The sequence below is a fragment of the Paraphaeosphaeria sporulosa genome, assembly GCF_001642045.1.
Source record: "Paraphaeosphaeria sporulosa strain AP3s5-JAC2a unplaced genomic scaffold CC84scaffold_6, whole genome shotgun sequence".
Taxonomy (NCBI): Eukaryota; Fungi; Ascomycota; class Dothideomycetes; order Pleosporales; family Didymosphaeriaceae; genus Paraphaeosphaeria; species Paraphaeosphaeria sporulosa.
The window spans coordinates 2,171,927-2,186,365 of NW_017253365.1; the positions used below are offsets into that span (position 1 = coordinate 2,171,927).

The 14,439-nt window shown below is 53.1% G+C and overlaps 7 protein-coding genes across 7 annotated transcripts; 1 reads left to right on the forward strand and 6 right to left on the reverse strand.

Annotated features, from left to right (window-relative positions):
- Window positions 1–88: 88 nt before the first annotated feature.
- Window positions 89–1,606, reverse strand: CC84DRAFT_1122112 (uncharacterized protein). Its single transcript, XM_018175627.1, has 2 exons — window positions 1,488–1,606; window positions 89–1,406 (listed from the first exon to the last, which is right to left on the reverse strand). Exons 1-2 carry the CDS (start codon window positions 1,557–1,559, stop codon window positions 282–284), a joined length of 1,197 nt encoding a protein of 398 aa, XP_018035484.1. The 5' UTR covers window positions 1,560–1,606; the 3' UTR covers window positions 89–281.
- Window positions 1,607–3,230: 1,624 nt separating this feature from the next.
- Window positions 3,231–5,243, forward strand: CC84DRAFT_1197037 (glycoside hydrolase; the record flags this gene model as incomplete). Its single annotated transcript, XM_018181498.1, has 3 exons — window positions 3,231–3,254; window positions 3,389–3,488; window positions 4,051–5,243. 3 exons carry the CDS (start codon window positions 3,231–3,233, stop codon window positions 5,241–5,243), a joined length of 1,317 nt encoding a protein of 438 aa, XP_018035485.1.
- Window positions 5,244–5,285: 42 nt separating this feature from the next.
- CC84DRAFT_1260365 (arginine N-methyltransferase 2) lies at window positions 5,286–6,689 on the reverse strand. Its single transcript, XM_018184985.1, has 2 exons — window positions 5,614–6,689; window positions 5,286–5,563 (listed from the first exon to the last, which is right to left on the reverse strand). Exons 1-2 carry the CDS (start codon window positions 6,655–6,657, stop codon window positions 5,405–5,407), a joined length of 1,203 nt encoding a protein of 400 aa, XP_018035486.1. The 5' UTR covers window positions 6,658–6,689; the 3' UTR covers window positions 5,286–5,404.
- A 185-nt stretch (window positions 6,690–6,874) lies between these two features.
- CC84DRAFT_1148301 (NAD(P)-binding protein) lies at window positions 6,875–8,362 on the reverse strand. Its single transcript, XM_018176629.1, has 4 exons — window positions 7,956–8,362; window positions 7,832–7,904; window positions 7,444–7,776; window positions 6,875–7,392 (listed from the first exon to the last, which is right to left on the reverse strand). The coding sequence occupies exons 1-4, from the start codon at window positions 7,983–7,985 to the stop codon at window positions 6,929–6,931; spliced, it is 900 nt and encodes a 299-aa protein (XP_018035487.1). The 5' UTR covers window positions 7,986–8,362; the 3' UTR covers window positions 6,875–6,928.
- Window positions 8,363–8,684: 322 nt separating this feature from the next.
- On the reverse strand, window positions 8,685–10,984 carry CC84DRAFT_1197040 (uncharacterized protein). The gene has a single exon (XM_018181499.1). The coding sequence runs from the start codon at window positions 10,576–10,578 to the stop codon at window positions 9,106–9,108; it is 1,473 nt and encodes a 490-aa protein (XP_018035488.1). The 5' UTR covers window positions 10,579–10,984; the 3' UTR covers window positions 8,685–9,105.
- Window positions 10,985–12,189: 1,205 nt separating this feature from the next.
- On the reverse strand, window positions 12,190–13,302 carry CC84DRAFT_1206614 (uncharacterized protein; the record flags this gene model as incomplete). The annotated part of the gene is made up of 1 exon (XM_018182038.1): window positions 12,190–13,302. Exon 1 carries the CDS (start codon window positions 12,973–12,975, stop codon window positions 12,190–12,192), a length of 786 nt encoding a protein of 261 aa, XP_018035489.1. The 5' UTR covers window positions 12,976–13,302.
- Window positions 13,253–14,297, reverse strand: CC84DRAFT_1247798 (S-adenosyl-L-methionine-dependent methyltransferase). The gene is made up of 3 exons (XM_018184240.1): window positions 14,004–14,297; window positions 13,898–13,957; window positions 13,253–13,836 (listed from the first exon to the last, which is right to left on the reverse strand). Exons 1-3 carry the CDS (start codon window positions 14,250–14,252, stop codon window positions 13,579–13,581), a joined length of 567 nt encoding a protein of 188 aa, XP_018035490.1. The 5' UTR covers window positions 14,253–14,297; the 3' UTR covers window positions 13,253–13,578.
- Window positions 14,298–14,439: the final 142 nt, after the last annotated feature.

The window sequence follows — 14,439 nt, forward strand, 5'->3', positions numbered from 1 at the left end:
CCATGTCTCATTGAGCTACCATCCTGCGTTTTGGTTGTGATCTACGCAATCGCACAGAAGGGGGCTCATAGTGGTGAAGTACGTGAGAAGAAGGCTTGCATTAGCACGAGCGCGGCAGAGCAGTCTCACGCGATGCTCGTGTGCCGGCGCGGCTCAGGATTACAAGACATTAACATCAATCATGAACCCGCTTGATGATATACTTCCAGCGCCTATCGCTAAATGTCAACAACCACCCTAGGCGGCGCCGCCGTCCGCATCTGCGCCATCGGACAGCCCCACTACAGCTGGACGTCCTGAAAGCCGGCCTGGTCATCGTCATCGTCTTCCGCCGTGGGCGGCGGCGGCTGCTTTTCTCTCGACGGCAGACCCGCCTCGACTGCCTTCTCGTTGCTACTCGCGTGCCCGTCGTCCTCGCTGTCGTCTTCTGACTCGTCTGCGGTCGGCTTTAGATCCTCTGTTCGCACTTTCTGCTCATCCGTTGCGACTTTGGGTTCTGGCGACGCGGACGGCGAGGGCGAGACTTCGCGCTTCTCTTCGACGTCCTTTGGCGGGGGCGGCGGGGGTGCCGAGTTATCATTATCCGGCTCGTGCCTTGGTCTGTCTGGCGTCGGCGGTGTGATCTCCGTTCTCGGGCTGGTAACTGAGCTGGGTGCTTGCTGTTGTTGCGACGAATGTGACTGACTGGCTCCTCCGCCCACTGATCGTAATCGCGGATCCGCGTTCAGGTAGTAGCCTCGCACGCCCACAATTCTTCCGTCCCGCTTGCAGCCCTTCACCCAGTCTGGCACCACGACTGGGATGTTGTTCTCCACGGCCTTCTCCCACGCGGGGCCCCTTCCTTCTGTGCACACAAAATGCGTGGTGTCAATCCTCACCGCGTCTACGAGCTTAGCGCCAATTTCCTCAACGTCCCTTTGCAGAGACTCGCGGAGCGCAGCGGGCATATGGCCAGGGGTGATGGTGATACCGGACAGATCTGTCATCTTGTGTGTCTGCACCTTTAGCTTGTCGCTGCTGAATGTGCCCGCGCTGGTTCTCAGCACCAAGTGGAAGACGTATTCAGTGTCGACTGCCAGTCCGCTGAGCTTGGTGCTGTGCACCTCGGTGGGCCTGGGTATGGTCCCCGCCTTGCTGCCATTTCTGTACAGAGTCAAGCTCCGGAGCTCTGCCGTGGCGATGTCTATGGGGTCCCACTCGAGGACGACCGAGGTCTGGGTGGCATTGCGGCAGCGCAGGACGGGCGGCGTGGGCTCGCGCTGGCCAAAGGTGCGGAAGATGTTGGACTGGAGCGCGTGGAACTTGGCGGCCTCGTCCGACTCCTTCTCGGCGTTGCGGGTGACCTCGATGTCCACGATGCTCCCGGAGGAGATGTCGGGCGGGAGCAGGATGGAGGGGAATTCGATCTGCGCGCGGGTGAGCTACGAGCCACGTACAAGGGTGCGCCTGGGGAGGGAGAGCCAGGCAATTGGGCGGGCAGCGCGTACGAGGCGTTTGTCTTCGGTCAGGAGCACAGCGACGCCCGCGTCGACCTTGCCGACGGTGAGGGAGACGAGCATGGCGGGCGAGCGCGTGTGGAGATGTGGGCACTGTGTAGGATATGTCCTCACCCACGCGAGGCACTCAAGCTCCTGTAGCTGCGTCTGCAGTCGGGCGAGCCGCGCTAGTTCACGTGACGTTGGCGCCTACTGCCCACCATACCTTCCCCAAATATGGGTCTTTCCCCCGTCTCCATTTCGTCGTTCAATTTACTCCTCGGTCTCCTAAACATGGCCCGCAGCGCCGCGCAAAGAGCTCGTCGTCGTGCTCTGCGTGCATCTCGTCCCGTCTTTCCCCTCACTCGACTCCCACTTGAAATACAGCTCAATGTGCTTTCCAATTGTGATCCCATGTCGTTCGATCTTCTTCTGCAGGTGAGCGAGCATTTCAGAGCTCTCTACTTGGAATATCCTGAGACCTGTTTACGGCAAGTTTTCAATCATCTACCAGCATCGCTCTTGTCTCTCTTGCACACGTCGTGGGCTTTACACACCAATATAGAGGCCGACATCGACATTGGCGTTGCCATAAAGTTGTTTGCAGACGGTAAGGTGACCAAAGACGACGATCCTTACACGTCGCCAATTCTTATTGGTGACGAGAATCCATTCATGGTTGCAGAGGGACTCGTCGACTTGTACCAGGAGGTTCATGTAGCGACGGACCTCTACGCGCAAAGCCTCAATGCCGCGATGGAAGCCTTCATCAATCCCTGGACCGAAATTAAACCAGCGACGCTCTCATCTACCGAGTACCCTCGCATTGCTAGGACGCTCTTGATCCTAAGAATCTTTTATCAATTGCAGCTAAAATGCTCCGCTCAAGAGGATGTTATACCTACCTGTCGCGCCTTCCTTGCTCATATCGAGCCATGGGAGATAGAACAGCTTGCCGCCATCGACGATTTTTTGTTGAAAGTGGGGTCTGGAAGGCCTTCTGCAGCCTACCATCATCTCGATGTCAAGTACAGCGACTGGATAGCGCTATCAAAGAAGTCTACCTACATACGAAGATACTTCCGGGCTCTTAAATTTGGCTTAGCCGAGGAAGGAAACCCTTCTATCACTCCAGCATCTATCATGCAGGCTGCGCATCCTCACCTACATGGGCCGCTTTATCAGCAACCACCTCTGCCGCAATGGACCGGAACTATCGATGAAGCCTGGTCCCGGATGATGAAAGAGCATGCTGCTTCCTGCCATCCTTCACGAACTCTCGGATGGTTCCTTTACGACTCCTCGAGGTATCGATGGGATTGGCGTGCCTGCTTTGTCGATTTAGGTATGTTCTTCTGGGATTACCAGAGGCTTGGGGGTTGGGGTATCCTCCACCAGCCGACTTATGATTCCATGCTCAGTAAATTCGAAGCTCATCTAGAAGGAGCTCTGAGACGCGGACCTAAGCCACCGCTGAGGCTTCATCCATGTAGCCACTATACACAAAAGGAGAAAGCTGAGATCATCACTCGCTGGACCCGTAGCCCCGTACCATGTTCCATTGAAGAGTGGCTGTGGCAACATCACATTCTCAGAATCTACTCTCAATTGCCTCCTGCACCTGATCGTGCGAGTTGCAACATACCTTCTCTCAATTATAAAAAGGATGACCTATGGAGGAGCTGTTTCAATCCGCGAGGCTGTAAATTTCATGGAGTTTATGAGCCGTGTTGAGGTTTGTATGATATAAACACAATGTTCTTCATTTCAGTCCGACATGTAGGTATCGTCGTCCCCATTCGCATTGCTATCAATCTCCACTCCCGAGATCACACCTTTTGAGGCCGTGCAATTGCTCCAAATCTTCCACAACGCGTACGGTGCGTATTCCTTTTTATGGACCAACCAGGTAGTCAATCCACATCCATGCGTGGAAGGAAGTATTTCTCTATCAGGAAGCTGATGCGCTACGGGCCTGGGGTCATGCACAACGGCTGCAACCGTCTCCCGTCGGTAAAGATCCTTGACGATGCAAGCGAACATCCTGAGAAGGCAATACGAGCACTTTGTCGTTGTATCCTTACCGCTTTCAGTGCATCTGCTGCATAACCATTCGTCGAAGGGTATATACCCGCATCTGGCTAATTGTAACACAGCATTGACAAGGGTAGCTTCTCCGCTCCAGATTACTGTCGATGGCTCCTTGATACGAGCTCCTGCATTTCATATAGGTAAATGACCGACAATGGGATTCCTCATATACTCTCGCTGTTCCTGCGTCTCCGCTGCTCGGCGTAGGGTTCTTCTTCTGCATTGCAATTCATGCTCCTGCATCCAACATCTTAACATTTTCTCCAGAATTTGCATGACCGACTTTCAAGCATTCAATCTTAAACCTATACTTTGTGTTGTCTCTGCTGAGGAAGCGCAATGTTAGCGAAACGTTTCGCCGCAGCATCCGGTGCAATGACTGTGGCGCAAGCACAGCTCTTTGGAAACACAACCAGTTGGACCTCAGTTCCTACGGCTACCCCTACACCAACACCTTGGAATGTAACGCAGTATGGCGGCAAAGTGAATATCACCAACAACCTCGCATTGACGCCGCCAATGGGTTGGAGCTCCTGGAACAATTTTGGCCCGGACATTAACGAAACGGTCGTTCGCGACACAATCGATGCTATGGAGCGGTTGGGTCTCAAGGATGCAGGATACATGTACATCAACATAGACGACGGTTGGCAGCGCTACAAAGGCTCGCGAGAAGAACATCCGCTCGAGGTCGATCCAGTCAAGTTTCCCAACGGAATGAAAGCGGTCGCCGACTATGCCCACTCCAAGGGTTTCAAGCTCGGCATCTACAGCGGACCAGGCGTAGACACCTGCGCAGGGTACACAGGCTCCGAAGGCCATGCTGCCGAAGACGCAAAACTGTTCGCATCCTGGGGAATCGACCACCTGAAATACGACGCCTGCTGCTCGCACGTCGACGAGCCGCAAGCCGTGGTGCAACAAGTTATGCTCGACATGAGCACCGCGCTCATCGCGACCAACCGCTCCATCGTCTTCCACGCGTGCCACTGCGGCTGGGCCAATATCTGGGAATGGGCCGCCGAGGAGGGCGCAAACCAGTGGCGCATCGGCCAGGACATATCCGACGACTTCAACTACCCCGGCAACCGCGAGAAGTACTACTTCGACGTGCTCGACATGCTGGACCGCGGGAACGACGTCGCAAAGTGGACGGGCCCCGGCCACTGGAATGACTACGACATGCTGATTGTAGGGCTCGACGGCGAGAGCAAGCAGCTTGTTGGTACGGGCCTGAGCGACCTCGAGTACCGCACGCACTTCTCGCTGTGGGCACTCGCGGCCAGTCCGCTGCTCATCGGTGCGAATATCACCAAGCTCTCGCAGTACGACTTGCAGACTCTGACGAACAAGGAGATCATCGCGGCAAACCAGGATCCGCTCGGTTTGCCGATTACGCTGCAGTGGTCGGCGCCGGATAACAAGACGCAAATCTACTCCAAGGGCATGCAGGACGAGAGTTTGGTGGTAGCGTTGCTAAACCGCGGGACGGAGACGGCGAGTATCACAGTAGATATGCGGGCGCATTTGACGGTGCCGTGGGACGTGTATCGGGTGAGGGATTTGTGGAAGAAGGTTGATAGGGGGCCGTACGACATCCCATTTACGACAGAGGTGCAGGCGCATGAGGCGAAGGTTTTTAGGGTTTGGAAGGTGGCGTGTACGGTGGGCTGTTAGCCGGTCATCTGGACAGGCATCGCAGGGGTACGCATAGGCAGTGGAAGTAATGTTTCGTTATATTCTATTGTCTCGTAGGACCTCGGGGCCTTGTTCATGGCTCAAGGTATCATAATTTTAAGCCTCTAATATTTTCATTTTCGAATATCGAATCGCCCCGTTCATTTCACGAAAGTGTTCACAGGCAGCTTGTACAGGTCGATGGTCCAGTACGGCCGGCGCGTGCCCTCCCATTGCTTGCTGCCGTGCAGACCTGCAGGCACCTTGATGTCCTCCCACTCGGTGTCGAAACCCGCCTCGTGCAGATCAATCTCCGAGACCTGGGTTTTGTTAATTTTCAATACGCAGAGATCCACGGGGCACAACTTACCTTGGTGTACACGTCGTAGCAGACCTGCCTGTCCGCACCAAGACCATTGTACCATCCAAACTTGCCATCAGGTGCAAGAAGCGCAACTACGTACTCGGAGAAGAACTCCTTGAGCGCTGCGTAGTCCTCGGCGAATGTGTCGTAGTAAATCGCATCCAGCACAACACCCTGCTCGACCAGCTTCGGCAGGATATCCTGCCATCGGCCCTCGTGGATGATGACGTTGGGCTTGTCGTACCAGCCCTGCTCCCGTAGTCGCTGGTGTACTTGCGGGTGGCCCTCGATGATGTGATGCTCCGCCGGCTCGTGCGTCTGGATCGCTGTGTCGACAATGCCCATTCCGTGGCCTACATTCATGACCTTGAGCCCCTTCTTAGGAATGAGAGTTTCCGCATGTCTCTGCATAATCTCGGTCTCCCAGTCCATCATCACAGCGTTGTCGCTCTCGTCCAGCAAAATACCCGGCTTGTATCTTAGCTGGGAACGTAAATACGCCTTGTTGTCTTTGCTGACGTCGTCCAAAATTTCTTCCTCGACTGCCTGCGTTACCGCTTGCGCGGTCTCCTCGTCAACCTTCTGCTTCTTAACAGCCGGCTGCTCCTCAAGAACTTCCTCCCCCTCTTCTTCCTCCTCCTCATCATCGTCCCCCAAACCAAGCGCCTGCATCTTCGCAAACAGTAGCTCAGCTCTCACACCTGCCTCCACGATATTCTCGTAGATCTTCCTCTGGCCAAGGCGCAGTGCAACGCATCCGGGGGTTTCATCCTCCTTGTTCAAATCATTCCAAATAGCTCCGTTCGACAGCAGCAAATCAACAGTCTGGTACGCATCGTCGCCCGCCTCTTTCCCATCCTTTGCTTCTCCGCACGACAAGATTGCTGCATGGAGGGGTGAAGTTGCGGTTGTGGCTGTAGGGTCCATGACGTTTGCTGAGCCTTCTTTGAGCAGGACCTTAAGAGCGGGGATGTCATGGCGCTCTGCAGCGGATATGATGCGCTTGGCGAGGAGGATATCCTCCTCGGATACTTGTACTTGGTCTGCCATTTTGAATTTAGATCTGGGTTGTTTGTTTGCGTTGCTGCGCGGTAAAGTTTTCATGTGGGGTAGGAAATTTTTGGCAGGGATTAGTATCGATAAGGTAAGCGAGACTAGTGTTCACGGCTGCTTGCAGATGGCCATTAGCGAGCCGTCCGGTGAAGGAAGGTCATCAGAATTATCTCCTACCCATGACCAGGCACACCATAGTACGAAAGATAAAACGCTTGAATCTGTTGATAGGAAGTTATGCTTCCTTTCTAGGCGGTTTTCTTGTTATCTACTGTCCGTAGTCCTTCCCGCTCAAACCAGCCTTGATAGACTCGTCAAAGTCTTCCTTTTCCAACCCCAACTTCTCATTCCACAATCCAAAGGGCCTGTGGTCACCTAGACCAGCTTTACCAGCAACCGCTGCCTGGATCAGAGGGACGAAGCCTGAGAAATCCCCTGCTTGGATTTTGTCGAGACCCCCTTGTCGCAGCTGCGCCGATTCCAAATGCTCGACCTTGTACTTTTCTCCGGTAAGCTTTTCGGCTTTCTCAAGAAGCTCCTTTTGCGAGGTCTCGAACGAAGATACGTAGACAACCTTGTTCTTTGTCTCTTCGGCGTGCTCCAAGACTTTCACTGTGGCAATGCCGATTTGGCGGAGATTTGTGGTTGAGAACGTAGCTGTGCCCTGGTCGACGAGACTGACTGTTTTGTTTTGGACGTCCACACCGAGGAAGCCAGTCTTGAGGCCCCAGTCTAAGAAGGATTAGCAGACGCTCACGACCCCGTGAAATCATAGCGGCTCACCAAAAAATGGACCTGTGACGATGACAGTACGGCTGATCTCATTTTCCTTGCTCTTCAGATAGTCCTGGACGTCGACTTTGCCCTTGAAGAGCGGGACCGCCTCCAGGTTCCGCGGGTCGGCTGTGTTAGATCCGAATTCTGAAGGGATGTATCGCTTGACGCCGGCCGCAATGGCCGCATCGATGAGCTGAGTCTGGCTGGCCAATACGTGAGACGCGACAAGAGAGACCACAGCATCTTGGCCCTGGAAAGCAGACTTGAGAGAGTCGAACGATTCAAAGTTGGCACGCACAACTTTGACGCCGTCGGGAAAGGTCTTGTCGGATCCCTCGCCTAGAAGCATGTCAGTCAGACTTAGCCCTGTCGCTGAGAAAGAGTGTGCACTGACGGCTGAGCACCGTCACATTGAAAGAGCTCTTCAGGAAAGCATTCAGGACTGAAGGTCCAAGGTTTCCACCGGCCTGGTGTTGTTAGCAGGGATAAGCAACATGTGGGGTACTCATAACCCTTACCCCAATGATGACAACGTTCTTGATGGACATATTGAAGTTTCGAGACGAGGTTGAAGATGATTTGAAGGCAGTAGATGGCACTAGAGGATCCGGAAGAAGTGATTACTGTTGATGCTGTTCAACTGGGAGGAAGACGGCCCTTCTTATACCAGCTGAAAGCAATGGTGATACTCTACACCATTAGTGTATCTGATCACGCAAGTGCCTCGTGCCCCACAATGTCAACAATCGGCCCTTCATCACATGGTAACCCCCTCCGAAAATGAAACGATGCTGAGAAATGCTCTTCATGGTTCCGCAGGAAAATGAATCCTCTGGTAACTCTAGTCGCCTCATGCTGCCTGTCCGGCAAGGCTGGCTGGGGCTGAGTGGAGTTGCTATCGGGCGGAATACCCACCGACAAAGGCTAGCCCTTTTAGGTATTCGATTCGTGAAGATTTTATTGGTTGAGATCCCCGATTCGCACCAGTGCAGCGTGAGCTGATCCAATTGGGACTGACCCGCCTAAAGAATTCCTCCGGTAATCTGCGCATTACGGAACGTCCAGACCAGCATACGTGTGTGTAGGAGAAAGCGATGATAATGGCGAGCTTGACCGATTTGGTATTAGCGGGTGACTAACTTAGCGCGGAAGACCTCCGCCTGCTCTCCAATGCAGTGAACTTTTCGCACGATATAGTTTACGATTAGTATACTGTATTTTCAATATCGACATGCCAAAATGCATCACCGTTGACAATTTACGGAAAGCTCCGTGCGATGAGACATATTGATGGGCGAGCAGGGCACAGCTTCGTCTCCGCCATCTCCCATTCGATCTCCGACAACTCCACGCAATGTCTGCATGTGGGGCGTACGCAACGCCAATGGTGGCATCACGGACGAAACGAGGACCGGTGACAACCCAATCCTCTATGACATAGCTTCCGTCGCAGATGGCATTGAATGCCCGTATTACCACAGAGGACCATTCGCCCCAATCAGAGCTGAGCCCTCTTCAAGTGGGCCACCGCGGTTGGACGCTTGTAATGGCCAACCACTTGCCAGAGGATGCTTCGCCTTTACAACAGTTCAAGTCCTCTCGTAGGACCTGCTAGAGGAGGTTTGAATTATTGGTGCGATTATAAAAGTCAACTATCTGGACCTCACATCAATCATCATCCTCAAGGTCTAACTTCTTCTCAATGATGCCCCACCTCTCTAACTGGATCAAAAGTTCCAGAGGATCTTCACAGTTCCACGCACTGATCTCCCATTCCTGCTTGTCGCAACCTATCCCCTGATCATACACACCAGGGATCTTCTCAATAGTCCACACTACACACCGACCCTCACCGTTGATCTGGCGGATGTATTCACCGATTTTTTTCAACGCGTCAACCGTGTTGCGACAGCGTATCTTATTGCATGGGTTCAGGAACGTTGAATAGTAAGGTGTCTTAGTACTTTGTCGAATGTCTTCGATCTTGCGTACGATTGTGTCATACTTCTCGCGCGTCAGACCGAGAGCCTCCATTTCTGCGGTGTGTGGTGGGTGCAGGGCGTTCCGAAAACCAAATCTCACGATACGGAGCCGCGAGCCGTTCTCGATTGTCTTGCGACACTCCAGTCTTCTGTTGTGCTCGTAGTACTTCCTGTTCACGCTACCTGGAGACTTATCTTGCGAACCCATCCCGAGCAGACCCATCATCAGCGACTCGCCTGCAGGAGGATTGACATACTCTAGACGTGTGTTGATGAAGGGATTGTCATCCTTTTCGATCATGTATTTGGCGTACGAAGTACACTTTGTTCTCGAGTTGATACCCGCCCGAATCCAGGCCCGGAAGTGTGGATCTGCGCCGTAACGGTCCGCATTGGCATCCATCTGTTCTAGTTTCCGAGATGGAATTGCATTTGGCCAGAGAGGCCATGGTCGTGTCCGATCACGGAATTGGAGCTGTTGATGGTGGTACAAATGCGAGTCATTCGATATCGCGGACTGAGGCGACGCACTTCTCCGCTTCATGACCGGGCGTGGACGGGCGACACTGCATTCTTCCGATCGAGCAACGGCGAAGGGGTCAATAAATGACAGTCGGGCCGCGTCTCGCAGTTCGTACGTTTTCGCCGGTCGCGGTTCCAGTGGAACGTGTAGGATCTGTATAAACGCCTCGGAGATCCTGTTCGGCGTGAAGAGAGAAAAAGAGCCAACGCAGACTACCACTGGGAGGCTTCTTCGCTGCCAATGGGAGGTAATATGTTCTAGCAGCCTGTTCAAGTCCTCTGCTTGCTGTCTGTCACCTCCGTGTTGGCCTTCCGGTTCTACGCCAAAGATATTATGGCGCCTTGTCGATGAAGGTCGTCGCTGCCCGTCTCGGTCAGGGGAGTCAACGGCGTTGGAAGCTTTACGTCGCCGAATTGGCCACCATGGAGTATCGCGCTGCCCTTTCTTTATATTGCTGGGCGTATCGTCAAGAACATTTACCAGCGCACTTAACAACCGAGAGTAATCAGAGTACGTTATTCCGTGATCTGCTAGGGCTGTGGTATACTCGATTGGCTCACATAACCTCCAATGCGAGACGAAGTGTGCTCTGGGATGCTCGCAGCGAGAACGATTACAGACCCCGGGGATAACCATTCCTATCGAATCAATAAAGTGCTTCTCAGGCTGTTCAGGCTCGTTATGGAAATCTAATGCGTGGATTGATGGTCTCGAGGCTCTGCAAGAGCTTGGTGACGATCGCAAACGAGCTTTTAGAGACGGACGCAGCGATGGACGTCTTGCTGAGGGCTCGTTATCTTTCCGATCTGGTAGAACGTCAACTGAAAAGGTGGCAGAAGTCAATGACGATGCCAGGCTTGGTAGACTTGGGCGGGAACTTCCAAAAGGCGAAGGCGGCCTAGATGAGGGCCTCGAAGAGGATGGCGAGTGCTGCGTTGTGCTGAATGAGTGCGGGTGAAGATGTGAATTTGTATGCAAGGAGGTGTAAACAGCCGGCTCAAGGTTGATGTCTCGGAATTTCGCATGATCCTTCTCCAGGGCTTTCTTCAGCTCCAATACCCTTGTAGGCGTGGGGTCTGCGTGACTCTGTACGATTGATGGTCTTTCTGTAAGCGCGGTATGGTTTCCGCTCGATTGCATTTTGCCAAAGTCCGAACCCTGACTTCTTCGCTGAGCCGCCATGACGGACAACACATCCCTGCGCGCGAGGTGCTATTCTTTTGCAGAACCAGAGCTCGATGTTTTTCGAATGTGTTTGTGCGAGTAGACCAGCAGCACTGTCGTGTAACAGGTTGCGGTACCTGGACCCGCTTCGTCCTGTGCCTCGTACTTTAAACGCGCGCATCATCCTGGATTCCTCGCTGTTGCCGAGACGCTCGCTCCATCCGAAGTGCAGACTGTTTGATCCAAGCTGTTGGATCTTTCGGTCCTGAGAAACCCATTCCCGACCTTAGTCAGGCTGGAGTGTAAGCTATGCGCCGGAGCAGCTACTTGGTGGCAGAAACCCGCTACTGAGACAAAGGGGAGCGCTTTCGCTTCTGTCACGTACACCCGCATCAAGATAAGTATTGTTACACACAAGCGCCTAGCCGCTCCCTTAACAGCTCGCCGAAATATGGTGCTCTAGATCCCATAGAATACCCGTAGGTGTGGTCGCGGTCAGCGATTGTGGCTTGCAGTGGCTTGCCATCAATGTTCGGCAAGAGACATACCTTAAACAGCAGTAAGCCATGTTCGCAGACAAAGATGCTCGACACGATCTCGAGAGAGCGCCACAGAGCACTCAAATCTGGATTACTATCCCGAGATTAGCCTACGCGTTGACTAAGATCTCGTGTGCTCGGAACCTATAGGGCTCCGCGGCGCGAGCCGCTGAAATACCTAGGTATGATAGGTAATATTCTCGCTCAATATCTCAAGATGAAAGGAGTATGTAGGGCAAAGGGGATGATAGGCCTGTGAGGATCTAGCAAGAGCATCAAATTTTTAACCTAAACATTTCAATTCGATAGCGCAAGAGTAGAAGAGATGGTAATTAATAACGTTTAGAATCAAGATACGAGACCCGACGCCACGCTAGAACGTTACACAAGCAATATGCTTGTGTTTAGCACTGCCGCGATCTGACCAGTAGAATGTATACGCAGGGACACTGACACCGACCGCGTGACCCTGCGCTACAACAGTAACAACCAGGAACAGCTTGAGCACGTGGCAAATCCGCGAAAGACCTGCTCAGTAAGCCGCCTACTCAAACACAGTCTCCAAGCGCGCCACCGCCCTCCGGCGCGTCGCCTTCATCATCTTCGTAATCCGCCGCGCCCGCTCCGCATCCTTCGCCATCCTCTCTTGCACACATCTCCAGCGCAGCTTCAGCTCCATTTCCGCATCAATCCACGCGAATATAGAAAGGTATTCCGCATACTGAGCCCTCAGCACCTCATCCGCTTCCAGGCGCCCCTCGAACACAAACTCCGAAGTGCCGTCTGCAACCATAGTCTCAAAGTTGGCCGCCAACCGCCGGACCATCAGATCGATCCACTTCTCCGTGAACGGCAAGTGGCGCAGATCCCACAGAGCTTGACACTCCTCGAGCACGAAGCCTTTCTCAAATGCACCACGGATCACGCGTTCAAGCGGCCGCAGAAACTGCCCGGTGGGCCTGTTCCCTAGGAATGAAAGGGCCTGGTAGATCTGGACAATTTCGATCAAATTGGCCTGGATGCCTGTGTAGGACCCATTGTCAGCTTCGCGCCAGCGCAAAGCTTGCTCTAGACCTGGGTGGCTTACACTGGAGGCGGGAAACAGAGCCATACCTGGGAGAGATGGCTCGATGTGGATGTGCAGGGTAGGGAGAAGCTCATGGAGCTGGGACGGGGTCAGAGTCGTTGTAATTGGCGAGTTTCCGGGGATGATTATCATAGGGGAGAGGATACGGGCTTGTGAGGAAGTCACAGCATGGGGCTGACGGGGAATGACGTAGACTTCAGACGGAGATGAGGACAGCGGTTGTGGATGACGGGTTGAAGTCATCTTTTATGACGTGGATTGGTCTTTGGCTTAGACCCTTTGCACGAGTAAGTTAAAACAGTGATAGCTATCACTGGCGGTGGCTTCTTGGAGGGCCCTGGAACTAGAAGCTTTCCGTTCCTTTGGAGGTGTTTGGGTTGCGCGTGGGATTGGACGACTGCAGCATGAGCGAGGGATCGGAGCTTATGTAGGGAGGTTGGATATCTTTTCTTCACAATAGCTGACCACGTTGTGAGAGTAGAACGGTTAAAGGAACTAACAATAGTCTCTTAATCCGGTACACAATGTTTATATACAGAGGTAAACTCTCGGGATAACTCGGATGTAGCTGGACAATGCACGACTTCTGTCAAATATCGACGGGAACATAGGGAACATAGCTGCTCCATAACCAACCGTTCTCACTGCCTAAGCCGAGCTTCCCACAATTCAGCACCACTAGGACTGCATTGCATCCTCGGAATCTCCAATCTCTTATTCACACTCCTAAACAAGCCCTTGTAATCCCTCTCCGTCCTCCGCCCCGAGCAATATCAGCATCAACAGATCCAACTGGCGATGCTCCTCGCTCCTTGTGATCTCGCCTTCTGCGCGCTCTGGGACAATTTAATCATTGATCAAGAGGACGTGGTCGTCAGAGCGGCTCTCAAGAGTAAGAATGATGGCCCGAAGCATCTTCATGGCCTCCTCGTCATTGTTGTGGAAGGCGATGCGGAAGATGTAGACGCCTGCGTCGCGGATTGGCTGCGGCGTGGTGTAGTCATATTGTTGGAAGGCGACTCGGTCTTTAACATCGGCTGGTTGGGCAGAGTAGAGTTGGTGGAATGAGATGTCTTGCACGGTAAACGTCAAAGAGGCATAGTGCTAACACGTGAGCATTAGTATCATTGATAGGGTGGTATGGTCACCGCAGGAATAAGCTTACCTGCACGAGATCAACGCTGATATTCCCGTTGCCACCACCGATATCGACGACTTTGGTGTTCTTCAGAGGCAAAGTTGTTTTGCAACACCCTGAGACTGTCGTCGACTAATGCACTATCAGTGTCATCTAAGTCAAAAGAGAGTAGCAGAAACAACGTAACCAACGACCAGCCGCTCATTGCTTTGGAGAATTTCAAAGCTCTCTCGGGATTCGCTTCCAGGTGTCCATAGAAGGTCTTCCCGAAGTTCGTATGGAACCCACATTTCTCTAGCCCTGGAGTGTAAGGAGGAGCGTCGATAGATGTATCCAGCTTTGATGCCGCCTTGAAGATCCCACTGAAAGGCACATCGGTCATGTCTGTGAAGCGAGGTCCTGTAGCCAGAAAATGTGTTTTTGATGTCGACGGAACCGGGGAGGGGGGCAAGGAAGCAAATATGGACACTATGACATGCAATCAAATTGATGTGGTGAAAGGAGAGCCTTGACTCAGACCCATTCTACGGCTTGAAGCAGTCTGTCGAACGGTGTGTTGCTTTCTGCAC

Excerpts from the sequence above, each read along its gene's own strand:
- CC84DRAFT_1122112 (XM_018175627.1), bottom strand. The coding sequence starts at position 1,559 with ATGCTCGTCTCCCTCACCGTCGGCAAGGTCGACGCGGGCGTCGCTGTG. Across the intron at positions 1,407-1,487 it reads TGACCGAAGACAAACGCCTC|ATCGAATTCCCCTCCATCCT; the intron begins GTACGCGCTGCC and ends ACCCGCGCGCAG.
- CC84DRAFT_1260365 (XM_018184985.1), bottom strand. The coding sequence starts at position 6,657 with ATGGCAGACCAAGTACAAGTATCCGAGGAGGATATCCTCCTCGCCAAG. Across the intron at positions 5,564-5,613 it reads GCTACGACGTGTACACCAAG|GTCTCGGAGATTGATCTGCA; the intron begins GTAAGTTGTGCC and ends AACAAAACCCAG.
- CC84DRAFT_1148301 (XM_018176629.1), bottom strand. The coding sequence starts at position 7,985 with ATGTCCATCAAGAACGTTGTCATCATTGGG. Across the intron at positions 7,777-7,831 it reads CAATGTGACGGTGCTCAGCC|GCGAGGGATCCGACAAGACC; the intron begins GTCAGTGCACAC and ends ACATGCTTCTAG. Across the intron at positions 7,393-7,443 it reads CGTCACAGGTCCATTTTTTG|ACTGGGGCCTCAAGACTGGC; the intron begins GTGAGCCGCTAT and ends AATCCTTCTTAG.
- CC84DRAFT_1197040 (XM_018181499.1), bottom strand. The coding sequence starts at position 10,578 with ATGGTTATCCCCGGGGTCTGTAATCGTTCTCGCTGCGAGCATCCCAGA.
- CC84DRAFT_1247798 (XM_018184240.1), bottom strand. The coding sequence starts at position 14,252 with ATGACCGATGTGCCTTTCAGTGGGATCTTCAAGGCGGCATCAAAGCTG. Across the intron at positions 13,958-14,003 it reads ATGACACTGATAGTGCATTA|AACACCAAAGTCGTCGATAT; the intron begins GTCGACGACAGT and ends TTGCCTCTGAAG. Across the intron at positions 13,837-13,897 it reads TCAGCGTTGATCTCGTGCAG|CACTATGCCTCTTTGACGTT; the intron begins GTAAGCTTATTC and ends CTCACGTGTTAG.